The following is a 14680-nucleotide window of genomic DNA, read 5'->3' as shown; positions in this document are numbered from 1 at the left end:
TGAGTTTCCTATCAATACAATTCTAGCATGGATAATAAACGATTATCATGAACAATGAAATATAATATAATAATAACTAATTTATTATTGCCTCTAGGGCATATTTCCAACAACTTATATGTGGCACTGCCGTTTAGGTCATATTGGTGTAAAGCGCATGAAGAAACTCCATGCTGATGAATTTTTGGAATCACTTGATTATGAATCACTTGATGCTTGCGAACCATGCCTCATGGGCAAGATGAACCGATAAAGATCTTCGTAGAATATGTAGAAGCCAATATGAGCATCCAGGTTCCGCTATTGGTTATTGACCGAAGATGTGTCTCGGCCATGTCTACATAGTTCTCGAACCCGTAGGGTCCACACGCTTAACGTTCAATGACGATTTGTATTATGAGTTATGTGATTTGATGTACCGAAGGTTGTTCGGAGTCCCGGATGAGATCACGGACATGACGAGGAGTCTTGAAATGGTCGAGGCGTAAAGATCGATATATTGGAAGGCTATATTCGAACATCGGAAAGGTTCCGAGTGATTCGGGTATATTTCGGAGTACCGGAGAGTTACGGGAATTCGCCGGGGCAAGTAGTGGGCCTTAATGGGCCATACGAGAAAGGAGAGAAGGGCCTCAAGGGGTGCCCCCCCCCATGGCAAGTCCGAATTGGAGTAGGGAGGGGGAGGCGCCCCCCTCTCTTTCCTTCTCCCTCTCCTACTCCTTCCCTCTCCCCCTCTTGGAAAAGGAAGGGGACTCCAACTAGGATTGGGAATCCTAGTGGGACTCCCCTTATGGGCGCGCCCCTCCTAGGCCGGCCTCCTCTTCCCTCCTCCTTTATATACGTGGCCAGGTGGCACCCCATAGACACACAAGTTGATATTTTAGCCGTGTGCGGTGCCCCCTCCACAGTTACACACCTCGGTCATATCATCATAGTGCTTAGGCGAAGCCCCGCGCCGGTAACTTCATCACCACCGTCACCACGCCGTCGTGCTAACGGAACTCTCTCTCGGCCTCAACTGGATCAAGAGTTCGAGGGACGTCACCGAGCTGAACGTGTGCAGATCACAGAGCGTTTGGTACTTGATCGGTTGGATCACGAAGACCTTCGACTTCATCAACCGCATTACTTAACGCTTCCACTTTCGGTCTATGAGGGTACGTGGACACACTCTCCCCGCTCGTTGCTATGCTTCTCCTAGATAGATCTTGCGTGATCGTAGGAAATTTTCTAAAATTACTGCGTTCCCCAACAGCTTGGACATTCGAGGAGCTCGTGGCGAAAAAAGCAAAATTCAGGTCTGTGAGAAACATTTGAAAACATCACCGTTCATCCCCAATTTTGTCTTTTTTGCCCTGCGCTCCTATAATGTCAAAACTTCATTAATTTTTGCACGAACGTCACGCACATGCACATCTTGCTTGCAATTTTTTCCTGGATATTCTCTGTTTTTTACGGTGTTATTGTTCACCGGGCTCATCTGAGCCCGAGCTTAGAGGTGGATTATCGCTAAGTTTGTTGCTAATTTATTTGGATTATTTTAGTACTTTCTAGTGCTTTACGTATGCTTAATGTGTACAAGTATTAATACTCCCGTACTGTTTTTGTGCAATTTTACTTTAAGTATTTAGAGCAACTCTAGCAGATCCGCTATATCCTTGTCGTCCCGTAAATTATTAGTTATGTGATTGTGGACTTGGGGATATTTGACTTCGGTATCTTGCTTTGTAGGGAGGACCATATGTCAAAGGAAAACATGACTCATGTCGCAGACTGTCAAGGTATACACCTTTCCCTATACCTCGGAGCCATATTTTTTCAGCTAATATGTATATTTTGTGTGCATTATTAGACTCCTAATAACATGAATCCAGTGTTCCCCAATGTTGTGAATTTTCAATCATTTCTCATAGCTGATTCTTGGTTGTTGTTTGTTAACATGAGTACTGTTATATGTTAAAGCAATGAGTGTTTTCCTATTCCCTCTGGTAGCTGCATATTTGCATTTATGACAAACATTGGGGTTAGCCTCAACCTTCATTCATGCTGAGTGGCCAACTGCTGCAATTCTAATGTATGCCTTTATTGTGAAATGATCATCGACATTATTAGAGAGGGGCAAAAATAATTTTATGTTGCATTGTTTCTATCTGTGCAGATAGTGAGATTAAAACAAAATATGTTTGCTTCTTCTAAACTATCTGCACGCACCTTTCTTATAAGCATGAGGTTTCCAGTTTCATGAATCCTGATAACTATACATTCCTGTGTTGCAATCATTTATAAATGTAACTAAGCAACACTTAAGGCGTTTGTAACTTTATATCGAATCATCCTGTCATGCATCCCATTTAGTCCTATAAAAGAGATTTTTTTTTCTAAGTTGTTGATAGATGTTAGATATTTACATTCAGTACTGATCTCCCTTGGTTCAAATCGTCAGTTGACCAATCAGATGCCTACTGATAGATCACCAGCGAAAACCTAGTATGTGTTGTTCATGTTCTCTCATTTCCCGTGATTATTGTTATTTGGTAGCACTTTCAATGAAATCCACTGTAAGTGGTAGGCCTCAGATTGCAACACACGCGACGGTGGCGCATGGGAACCTTGCAGCCGTGATGGTTGGAGTCGCCATCTCTTGCAACATTTGCCTTGTTGCAATGGTTGTGTCGCCCCTCTGATTGCAACATCAGTGTTTTTAGGCAGAGGATCATCATGCGACGCCCCTCTCATGTGAGCCTATCCTCTAGGTACGCGTGATGAGATGAAAGGGGGGAAGAAAGAAATATGTGGAGAGAGCTTCGTAAGAGGATAAGATTGAGGAAGCAGTTTGTTGTGTTGGGGGGGGAGGGGAGGGGCACGTGGCGTGCAAGGAGGCGCGTAACGGGGAGAAAAGATCACTCGAGTGTTTTCAAGAGTTTTCCAATAAATCAAGCTGACCTGGGCCACAATCACACTCACACCGTAATGACCCATTTGGGACCCAATCAACCAAACCTGGCCAAACGGGCCGGCCTGGCATGGCACGACCCGACCTATGCTATAGCTGGCCAAACGGGTCGGGCCAACCAGGCCGGCCCGCGAGCACGCCGACACGTACCGCCATGGGCCAGGCATGACACGGGCTAAACGGACCGGGACCGGCACGCGAGCACGCACTGGGCCGTGCTTTGGCTGCTAGGCTAAGCACGCGGGCTGGCATGGCACGGCCCGATTATCTTTTTTATTTTATTTTTATACATCTCTATATGGCTCAACATGTAAAAATAGGCTAAAAAACACCCAGTACGCCAAATAGCAGTCAAACTAGCGTGCCTGGCGTGCCGGTGGGCCGGCCCGATTAGCAGTCGCCCCATGCCTAAGCTGCAGGCTGCAACACGCGGGCTGGCACGACACGACCCGCATAATAATCGTGCCTAGGCGGGCCAGGCCGGGCCAGGCACGATTATAATCGGCTAGGCCGGGCCGCCTTTTTGGCTAGCTATGACCTATGCTAATCGTGCCACGCACGACACGACCCACGAGGGCACAGGGGCGATTTTACCGTACGGGCACCCTGGGCACGTGCCCGGGCTCGACGCCGCCAATTTCCCGAACTTCCGAGAGCTTCCGAAGCCACAAGAATCGCAAAAGTTGCTCATATAGGCTGAAAACTCGTGAAAATATGCTGCAAACTGGAAACCGCTGTATAACTGGGCCAACGTGGTCATTTTCTTGTCTATTGGGCCTTTCTTAGAACAACCAGGAGGTCATGCACCCGTTCGTAATGTTGGCCACAACCAACTCGAGAAAATCAGGAGAGGAATCAATCGATTTGTTGCCTGTCGAGTAGAGACGAGGAACTCGGGGAGATGGGAACGGGCGCTCGCGCGGCACGCCCAAACCCTAGCTCGTTACTCCATTCTCGAAGACGATCTGGCCACTGGTGGAGGGCAGACTGCCGGAGGGCACGGTGAGCTGCAAGAGTGTTGGCGCGCGGCGGGGCCACTACTCTGTTGGGCAGATCACGTATAATCAAAAGTGCAAGCGCCAAGGCGGCGGCTCCTCCTGTGAAAATTTCATTCCGTCTCCGGTGGACGGTGGCTCTTTGCCGTCCGCAGTAGCCGTGCCAGCAGCACTGCCAAGTGTTCGACCAAAACAAAGCCGCGATCAAGAGGCAGCTAGCACCAAACTGTCAAAGAGGGCTACCGCGGCACACGATAATTAGGTGAGTCATTCTCTGTAGTTTTACGAAAAATTATGCAATTTAACATTGATTGTGTCGATTCAAATTATGTTTGTTCAAATTTCAGAATTGGGCATATTTTGATAGATCAGATATGTGATACTTGTGATTTTCGAAAGACCAAAATATTCTTTAGCTTACATTGTGCCCGGGCTTTAGCAATTCGCTAGCTCCGCCACTGCGAGGGCATGTTTACTAAGCGGGCCATGTCGTGCCAGCCCACGTGCTGCACCTTCAAGCCCAGGCACAACCTAGTTAAGAAACGGGCCGGCATGCTGGGCTGCACATTTTTGCTGATTTTTAGGCCTATTAGGCTGTATTATATATTTTTTCGGAATATATATATATATATGCGTGCCGGGCACGGCCCGTTTAGCCCGTGTCGTGCCGGCGTGCTCGCGGGCTGGCCTGGCTGGCCCGGCCCGTTTGGCCAGCTTGCTGAAACCCCCAAAGCGATCCCCGTCTTCTTCCTCACTCCTGCTAAACCAAACCTACCCACCGCCGCCTGCCGCCTAGGGTTCCGCCCCCATGACCGTCGGCGAGCCGGAGATGCCGGCGTCGGCGCACAGGCGTTTGTTCCTCGCCAGGTTCGACGCGCTCATCTTCCTGCATTGCGGGCTGCTCTGGGTCCTCTGTGCGGTGTACCTCACCTTGGTCATTGCGCGTCTTGCCCTGGGTAAGCTCGAGGTTCCCCCCACGCTCTGGTCTGCGTCCTGGGTCTGCGCCTACATCGTTCTGTGTCTCACCCCCGTTTCCACGTTCCTCGTCGGCGCGCGCTCCCCGCGCTCCTTGGGCTCCCCGTACGACACCACCGACGCCAACAAGGTACCGCGGAAGAACTCCCCTTGCGCCTTCGAATATGTATGTAACTATGTATGACCCGATTTGCTTCGAAAATAAATAAATAACCGACCGATTTTACATGTGTGTGTGTCTAAATTAAGTTGCCAATTCCAAATTAGGAATTGAGACCCATTGTTTTCCTGAATTCAAAAGCGGCTACCGTATATATGTAAATGCCTCTGCGCCTGTCTATCTTCAGAGCATATAATATGATCTCGTACTGATATTTCTTTTTTGTCGATGTTCAAGGACCCTGCCATGATTGGAGCCCTCATTTCGGCCGCCTTCATGCTGCTCGCAATTGATTATGATAAGGTGGTGGGTCTGTTGGGTGTGGAAGGATGTCAGAGGGAACGGATTGGTTCAATAGTGAGGGATGTGGGGTTAATGGGTGGTATGGCAACATGTTGTTTCGTCACCTTACCCACTATGATACTGAGGCAATGGAGGATGAAGATGAAGTAGAGGATTGTGTGGTTCTGTTGTTGAGGTATATACCTGCCCTCTTCTCTGTCCACCTATTGGTGCCACGTTATATGTTTTTATGAGCATGCTGTTTCTAGTTTCATGAATCCTGATAACTTGTGAGTTTTTTATTTGTGTCGCGATTATTTATACATGTAACCGAGTAACACTTTTGGTGTTGATAACTTTATACCAAATCATTTTGTTGTACATCCCAGTTAGATCTACAAGAAAGTTTGGTTACTCGGCCTGTTGATAGTTGTTAGCTTTCCTAAAAGTATTTGCATTTAACACTGATCTCTTTTGTAAAACAAGTTGCCATTTACCAATCAGATCCACACGGAGAGATCATCAGCGGAAACCTAGTATGCATTGTCCATGCTCAGTCGTTGCCATGATTATTATGACCGGGAAGCTTTGAATTTATCATTCAAAACCATGGATTTCGAGTCGCTCGACTAGTCGACGAGTCGCAGTTCCAGGGCCGACTCAGCCTCTCGACTCGACTCCTGGGATGAGTCATCTGGAGTCCTCTCCCCCCGCCGTGCTGCTGATGATGCTGTTGTGCTGCCTCGCTGCTGCTGCTGCTGAAGCTGAAGCGGCAAGAGGAGCAAGCTGGGAGGAGGAGCGGTGGCAAGAGAGCTGCTGCGGGGGAGTTGAGAGATCCATCGCTGGGAGGAGTGGTGGACTGGTGGCAAGAGAGTGGCAGCAGAATGTGTGGCGGCTGTGGTGAGGGAGGAGGGAGTGTGGATGATGGATTAGGTCACAGGAGGAGTATATAGCTACTAGATGGGCTTTTGGGCCACAGGGAAGTGCATAACTAGTGGCCCATCTCTCAGTTGGCCCTGGTTACTGCTGCTGGTGGTGTGCTCCTCCCCTCCTCCCCTGGTTGCTGCTGCTGCTGTGCACTTGTGCTCCTCTCCTGACTGCCTGCTGCTTAACTCGTGTTGACTCGTCGCCATGTCGACTCGTCGACCGTGAGTCTAGACTAGTCACGACTAGTCTAAAGTCGCCCTCCCCGAGCGACCCGTCGACTCATCAACTCGAAAACATTGTTCAAAACCCACCGCAACCCACCATAAGTGGCAGGCCTCAAATTTCAAAGGGCTGGGTTGTGGGGTATCTCTTATTTAATTGCATTATCTTGTTATTTATTTGCCTGTTTATCTGTTTCATATAAATTTAGTGTCTTATTTTAGTCAAGATAGCAAATAGAAATTTAATTGGATTATTCCAGTAAACTATGTTGGTATTATTATAGAACAGAGCTTCATTTAATTCGCAGCTAGTATATACTTGCATGTGGTGTTGTGCCATGGCATTTTAGTGCATTCACACATGTTGATGTTCTAGTAAGATTTTTGTCTCTTTGTTTTTCCTCAAAGTAACTTGTTTCACAAGTGCAATCTGTAGCAAATATTTTTGATAGTTTATATGATTATTTGTGAATTATATTGCAAAAGTGCTCTTCTGTGCACGGTATCGCTCCCGTCCTTTCGCCTTGAGATTGACAGCCCAAGACGTATAGGCCCATCTTCCCATGTATAGCTATTGTATATCTTCATTTTCCTGGGCCCATGGCCCACATCTGGCAATCACCAGTAGTGATGCTGTTTGTCGACTAGACTCCCATCTCTGACATGCTTTGACGATATGAGCCGTCTGCATAATTATTCTGTTCCCAACGACGCCCGTCCGCGGGGTCCCATTTATGACACCCGCACAGCTAGGTCTGCTTACTTTTCCCATTCTTGTCTTATCTCTTTCTATAAGGTGTTCATCTTCGTCATTGATCAAACTTCGCAGCCCCCTTCCACTCCAACGAATCGGATCCTGTAGCTTGATTCACCGAAGAGTCGGACGCAACCCCATGCTACACCGTCATGACATCTTCAGTTATGGAAATAGAAAACCAGTACATGCGCACAAAGCTAATACTATCAACTTGTTTAAGTTTAACTTACATATGTTAATCCACCATCAACAACTGAGTATCACTCAGACCCCGTAATCGAAGAAGAGGCATCAGAGAACTCCAAAGGAGCCATGCACATGCACTGAAGCTCTCCTTCCTCTGTACTTTGATCTTGCCCCCACTACAATCTGTTGTGTAGATGACTGCTACAAACTATGCCTTCAGTGCGGCCTCTGAACCACCTTCTTGTGCACACACCTCGCTGAAGGCTCCCGCCTTTGTTGTCCAAATTCCAAACTTGCGTTGTATTGGACCTGTTAGCACAGAACCTGGCAAATGGCTACATTTGTCAACAAGCTTGCTTTCAGTGCCAACAGCATGAAATATTTTGCACCATACAGCAAGCAATTGCAGTGCAAAATTTCACATTTACGGAATTCCAGACAAAGGAACAACTCATAGTATGGACGGATAGATCAACAAATTTGTTTATAACAACAACAACTTGCTCAAAGAATCTGCAAAATCATTTTTCTACAATTATAGTTCGATCTGGAGCACAGTTATTGATACTATCATTCAGAAAATGTATATTCCCTCACAGTGGACACATGGCCTTAAACATGGGTTCACTAAATAACAAGTACATCATAGTTCTGCAGACATGATCACAGAGACAATATTTTAATCAGCACATACAGATGCGCAACAGTTTGTCTGGCAAACTCATTCGGACCTGTTCAATCTCATCTACAATGTTTAAGAACCATCATGCAGTCTAAGTTCTGCAGCTGTTGTGCAATTGTTCCTTAGATGACCCTCCATGCTGCAGTTCCTGCAGCGAGCCGTCTTGCGAGGCTGTTCCGGCACATCACCTCGGTCCGGGCAGGTTGTCCTCCTGTGGAATTGCCATTGTCATATTTTGCAGAACCTGATACGTTTACTTAAACCTTTATACGGTGCCCTATCCCTGCTTGTTGTTGCCATCCTCTTAGCTGATGGCAACAGCCTTGCTAATCTATTTGTCGGACTCATTAGCTGAATGTGTATCACCATTGGCCTCATCGTTATTACCACCAGTCCCTGCAAATAAGATAGGAACATCTAGCTCATTCAGGTTAACAACGTCTCCACTTCTGCAATTCGATCCTGTCAATCAGCATACCTTCGTGTCCACCAAGGAGCTGTAGGTTCATCTCGTCTATCGATTGCTCGGACGCTTGTGGGGATTCTTGCCTTCCAACACTCATCCTGGCGCCCGGCGCATATATCTGACCCTTGACGTTTAATGCCGGCGTTCGCAGCGGTTGATGGATGCGCACCATAGCAACACCTAGATAATGCAGCGGCTCCTTCAGAATTTCCCTGCCGTTCACCTCCTCCAGCACCGTCACCCTGCACAACCATACGAGTTAGTGGTGGATTGATAATATACCGATAAGCACAACCAGGGGCGGAGCCAGGATTTGATCATAGGGGGGGCGAAGAGGAAAATGCACTTGTAAGAAATGAAGCACCAAAGTATAAAATTTCTTAAATATAGCGTCGATATCAAACAAACAATGACAATATTTGTTTTGCAATTACATTGAAATCGCTACATATTTTAATGGCTTAGATGTATATGAGGTTATCTACGCACAACAGGCACATGAAACCATCAAACGTCAACATATACATGTCGCTCCGCATTCTTATCAGTAGAGTGGGTGCTTAAAACAAATGGCTTCAATTGTTAGTTATTGTTGGTCTCTTCCTCTTCATGCTTTATGCAATTATAGACTTCTAGTCAGTACAAAAACAGGCGTATCATTTGTAATTGATTCTAACCAGTTGTAGTAATTGTAAAATAATACATCTATGTAGCATACCTTAGGATGAGATTAGATAGACCCACAAGCCGTCTGTGAGAGCCGAGAGGTGGAGATGTTTTCCAATTAGATCAGCTTGTGGTAGACTCAAACCGGCGGCGGAATCTGCAGCTTCATCAGTCAGTTCACCAGTGATGTTGATGATCTGCACTCGATTAAGCCCTAGCTCTGCGACGGTGGCGGCGGCAGAAACGATCGAGGATGGAGTCGAGCCAACAGATGGCAAAGCGATGTATTGTGTCCAATCGACAAGAAATACTCAGGGCATGCAGACCAGCAGATCGGCCCAATTCTGGCACGTGGGCTGTGGGCTATCAATTTTGGGCTTGGCAGGCCTACGTGTTTGCTAATGGCTAGATATTAGACTAAAAAAGGCTAATGGCCAGATATCAATTATCAACAGGCGTCAAGCTAGCCAACTAATTCTCCTGGTCCATCGCTAGTCCCCGTTGAGTATCGTTGAGGGGGGCCGATCGATAGGGGGGGTCTGGCCCCCGCTCGCCCCCCCTGTGGCTCCGCCACTAAGCACAACCAAATATACAGCATACCCCAAAAGATTAAGCGAGTAACCTTTGAATCGGCTGCATCAGGAACTGCATGTTCACCTTTGGTGTTAACGTGCCTCTTTGCCTGCCGCCTGAACCTAATCCACAACGCGCCTGCAATTGGTACTCAAAAAATGCAGCCCCGAAGGTAGGATACGATCTGAACTACCAACCATCATCCCTTTGTTTTTTTAGCACCTACCAACCATTCTCCCATTTACTCCATCTCCGCCCCCCATTGAGCGGAAAGTGTGTTTGCTGATCCATGGATCAGGAAAGCAACAGATGTCATGAGCCACGGTCCACGGAATCAAAACTTATCCCTAATGTGGGCTCTATCACATTCTTGCCTGGGCTCTCTGCAAAACCATAGATTGCTTTCTCTAATGCATTGATGCGGCCAGGACACGGTGTCCTCCCTGGTGCAGCAGCCCCGATCCTCACCCTGCATTGAAGAGCACTCATGAGAAAATTCTCAAACTAGCATACTACCTAGAATCTAGTGATCACATCGTTTAACCGATTACAAACTATCTCTCTACCATGGTACCGGAGCACACAAATCATTCCCGACACAACTAAATTTTGTCCCATATTCGTTCCTTTTTTTGCTGCAATTTTTTTCCAATTGACATTCAACACTGCTTTTGTCTTGTGGCATAGGTTATACCATTATTTCATACTACAATAGCTACCAAAAACAATTCCATTTGCAGGACATGTAACTTAACATTCAGGGCGTAACACTTCCCCAGTAATATATACTCCCTCCGTTCTTAAATACAAGTCTTTGTAGAGATTCCACTATGAACCACATACGGATGTATATAGATGTATTTTAAAGTGTAGATTCACTCATTTTGCTCCGTATGTAGTCCATAATGAAATCTCTACAAAGACTTACATTTAGGGACGGAGGGAGTATCTCTGAATCTGAAATATAGGTACACCAGCTGCCAATGGTTGCAATATATCTGTGAATCTGAAATCCAGCACTAGAACACTGCAATACTACCACTGTAACGCTAACCATACTGAAAATTTCACAGCACAACCATGATAATTACAAGTGCCATATACAAACCCCCCTTCAGCGCAGTCAGCAACATGCTAATACAGCTCATACCTTTGCATCAACGCTGGAGTTTTTGGGTCAATCTGATTAAGAGAATACTCAGATCCTTGTGGCTGCTCTGTTCCTTGGGCAGTCACCTCTGTGGTACAGATCTGGCCATCCGCACTCACTGCATCCATGGGCGTTAGGAGATCTCCGGTTGGCTGCACCACAGGGTAGTGTGGTGGCTCCATGGCAATGTCGTTGTCATTGACCTCCACCCCCGTGGTCATGCTCCACCAAATCTTGTATGATGCGAAAGATTGGATAGAAACGGCTCCGTAAATCAATGGATTTTCACATGCCTAAATCAGCACCTCTTAATCGGCTGTGACAAGAACTCCATTTCCTTGTGCCGTTTGAGTATTTCTCGAGCAACAACTCCGCCGCGCAGCAGATCGCAGAGAATGGAGAAAACCTATTAGCTCGAGGTGGAAGACAAGTGCAACCAGACCTCCCTACAGCATTTACGACTCCCTCCGTCTCAAAATAAGTGTCTTAACTCTGGTACAACTTTGTACTAAAGTTAGTATAAAGTCCAGACAGTTATTTTGGGACGGAGGGAGTACTAAGCAGAGCCAGATGATGTAAATCATGTTTTCTGATCCACGGATCACAACGGAATTGACGTCCCGAGCCACGACTCGAGTATCCCGCGCCTCACGGTGACTTCTTCCTGTCACATGTCCTGGCCCATGTAGCCCATATGTCTCTCCTGTATTTCGGGTTTTACCTATTTATGGGCGAATTCCAACAGGGCACAGGAATTTAATGCACCGAATCCCAAAGATCGAACGAGCAGCCCAGATAACGCGATCACGTGTGCTCGAGACTAGAACAACTGCGTCCATTATATTGGTGTGTCTTCTGCAATAAAACTGAAGAATACCACTGTCGGGGAGTTGATTCCATAATGACAAATGCCAGTAGTTCCATTGTTTATAGCATTCTTTTGTGCCCTGTGGAGTGTGGATTGTCATGCTTTGTTCTGCCCACCAGTCTTCATAGTCTAATGCATGTGAATATATGGGGTTAGCGATCTCAAGATGGTCTCCGTATATTGGATAATTACTGATTAGGCCATCTTTTGCCATCGATTGTGCTGAAATTCAGAGTCATTTTGAGCTAGCTACCATGTACATTGAATTTGCACCTTTGAGGCCCCCAGCCTTTCCAAATTAGGCTGTTATACGGAGCAAGAAGAATTACGCTCTATATATGTTGAGTTTCAATCGTTGTATTCTCCATCAGGTCTGAGGTTCCACACAGCCCTTCCCACTCTACTCTTCATCTTCAAAATCCCTCTCGCTGGTCTAGTAGTTGCAGTGGCATGGTAGCGACCCTTAACATATTGGCATAATACTACTCTACATATATCAATGTTCATATTTTTTGGTTGCTTAATATTGAGAAATAGCTCCATATCCTCATTCAAGTACTTGTATATGCTGCTAATCTAATTGAATTTTGTTTTTTTATTGGCAGCCATAACCCTGAATGGATGGTGTTAAGATGGACAAGACAAATACAAGAGCCGACTTTTTGCTGAAAGTTTATGGCCACGGATAAGTACTGGATTTTATTTAGTTAGTTGCATGTATTCACGACTGTAGATTGATCCACTACTAGTATTGAGTACTCCATGTGCTAGGAGCTCTCATTTGACATTGTGACGTTGAAGTGTTTACTTGCTGGCTTGCTGCTGGGAAGCCTGGAATACATGACCAGACGGTGAGGGGTATACCACCCTCCAAGAGGACAATGCTTTTGTAGGCATATAGAATTTGCCATGTTGGTATTGTTATGTTCGATGACTACCATTTCTTCGCAAGAGCACCCTGTGGCAGTTACTGTAGAATATTATGTTTGTAGTGATCACTGATGTTACCGATCTACAGATTTGTGGAGTATGAGTATGTTCATTTTCTTTTGTCTTGGATATTTCGTAGGCGGAGCTCATATCTTAAGCGATGGTGATCATGAATCTAAATTGAAGGGTTTACCTGTGTAAGTATTTTTTTTATGTTGCCTTTGATTCATGTTGGCAAGCAGTATTCTTTGGATTGTTTGCATCGAAAGAATGCACTCAAATTAGAGCCTAGAAGTACTTAACATGGCCTAGTGTGGATGGTGCTCAAACATGGCCTATAGGCATTGTTATGTGGTTCTTCTAGGGTTTTTCATTTTTCCATACGATGGCAACACATGAATGCAGTTAGCCAATATGCACGATCGATTGTTCATAACACTTTTTTTTTGTATAAATTACGTTGAGCTGTAACACTGATGTGAATTTATTTCTTGAAATAGCGTTATCCCACCAAGAGGGTAGGTAGATTAGACCAAAAAGATTGTAGGGCGCCCTCCAAATCTAGTTTTCCAACTAGCAGTAAAATCAACCATAGTTATCATTTTTTTTGCACAACAGTTTCTGTGGCATCATAATAATTTCACCCATCTAAGAAAAATTGGCGTCGTTAACTTGGAAAACCCTTTTCTTGCTAGAGACAAAGTTTTATCATCTAATTTTCAACACTACAGACCGATATGCAACAAATACAATCATTTCTGTTAAAGTGGTTAGGATAAATTCTGACTGAAATCGTTTCCGAATCCATTTTAATAGGGTGCTGTAAGATAATTGTGACATTCAAACACAATGCGATCCAAACCCAACTCCGACTGAAAGGATACGGTATAAGATATGGTATTACTAATAGAAGACACTGTAGGATAAGTATTTTTTCGAGCCTTTAAAAGAATATGGATAAACACTTTATGTGTAAAGTTTGAAGTATTAATTAGCAAAGCGTGAATGCTATCTCTGCTGACGAGACAAAACGTAAGCTCATCACTAATAGTCTTACTAATATATCTGGCTTATTTTACGAAAAAGCATAGGAGCTCTTGGGTGCTACGCCCTCCTATATTCAAAAATAATTTAGTAATTCAAAAAATCCTGAAACTTTTTATGGAATCAAACATGACCAAGTATTGCACTCGTATAAAAAGATTAAATAGGGAATCCGGGGTCAAAGATTTCCCAAAAAATGCTAGATACAAGTACTATTCATGTTATATTGTCGTCATAAATTTGTTTTTCCTGAAGTCAATGGGAATCATTCCTTGGCCAAACTTTTTATATGAGTACAATACCTAGTCATATTTGGTTAAAAAATATCTCCAGGATTTTTTGACTTTTTTTTGAATTATTAAATTATTTTTGAATATATGAGTGTGGAGCACCGAGTGCTCCTAATCTGCTTCGGCTTATTTTAGCACTACTTTCAGTGCTTTATGTGTGTTTAAAGTGTACAAGTGTTAATACTTGCCTATTGTTCATGTATAAGTTTGCTTTGAAGTATAAGAGAGAGAGAGAGAGAGAGAGAGAGAGGGGGGGGTTAATTATGAGCTGGGCAGGATACAATCGGGCAACAACAAAAAAAGGATCGGGCGCTCACCATTTCAGCATACCCGTTTGGAACCCGAATCCACTAGGTGAAATGGGTTAGAACAGAAACCCGGAAGCGGGACAGCTCGCCGCAAAACCCCCTCCCCTGTTCCTCGCCAATCCCCATTTGGCCATTTCCCACAAACCCCAGTCCCCTAGCTGCGCCAACCCCAACCACTCCGGCATTCCGCCCCCGTCCAAGCTTCGAGGAGCTAGCTAGGGCTTCCCACCCCGATGGCCGCCGCGCA

The 14680-nt window shown here is 45.4% G+C and overlaps 1 protein-coding gene across 1 annotated transcript; it reads left to right on the top strand.

The window, feature by feature from the left end:
* Positions 1–4667: 4667 nt before the first annotated feature.
* On the top strand, positions 4668–12972 carry LOC125531012. The gene is made up of 3 exons (XM_048695413.1): positions 4668–5053; positions 5321–5561; positions 12467–12972. The coding sequence occupies exons 1-2, from the start codon at positions 4757–4759 to the stop codon at positions 5534–5536; spliced, it is 513 nt and encodes a 170-aa protein (XP_048551370.1). The 5' UTR covers positions 4668–4756; the 3' UTR covers positions 5537–5561; positions 12467–12972.
* Positions 12973–14680: the final 1708 nt, after the last annotated feature.

Source organism: Triticum urartu, unplaced genomic scaffold (assembly GCF_003073215.2).
Source record: "Triticum urartu cultivar G1812 unplaced genomic scaffold, Tu2.1 TuUngrouped_contig_6719, whole genome shotgun sequence".
NCBI lineage: Eukaryota > Viridiplantae > Streptophyta > Magnoliopsida > Poales > Poaceae > Triticum > Triticum urartu.
This window is presented reverse-complemented; position numbering and strand designations above follow the sequence as displayed.

Excerpts from the sequence above, each read along its gene's own strand:
- LOC125531012 (XM_048695413.1), top strand. The coding sequence starts at position 4,757 with ATGACCGTCGGCGAGCCGGAGATGCCGGCGTCGGCGCACAGGCGTTTG. Across the intron at positions 5,054-5,320 it reads ACACCACCGACGCCAACAAG|GACCCTGCCATGATTGGAGC; the intron begins GTACCGCGGAAG and ends TCGATGTTCAAG.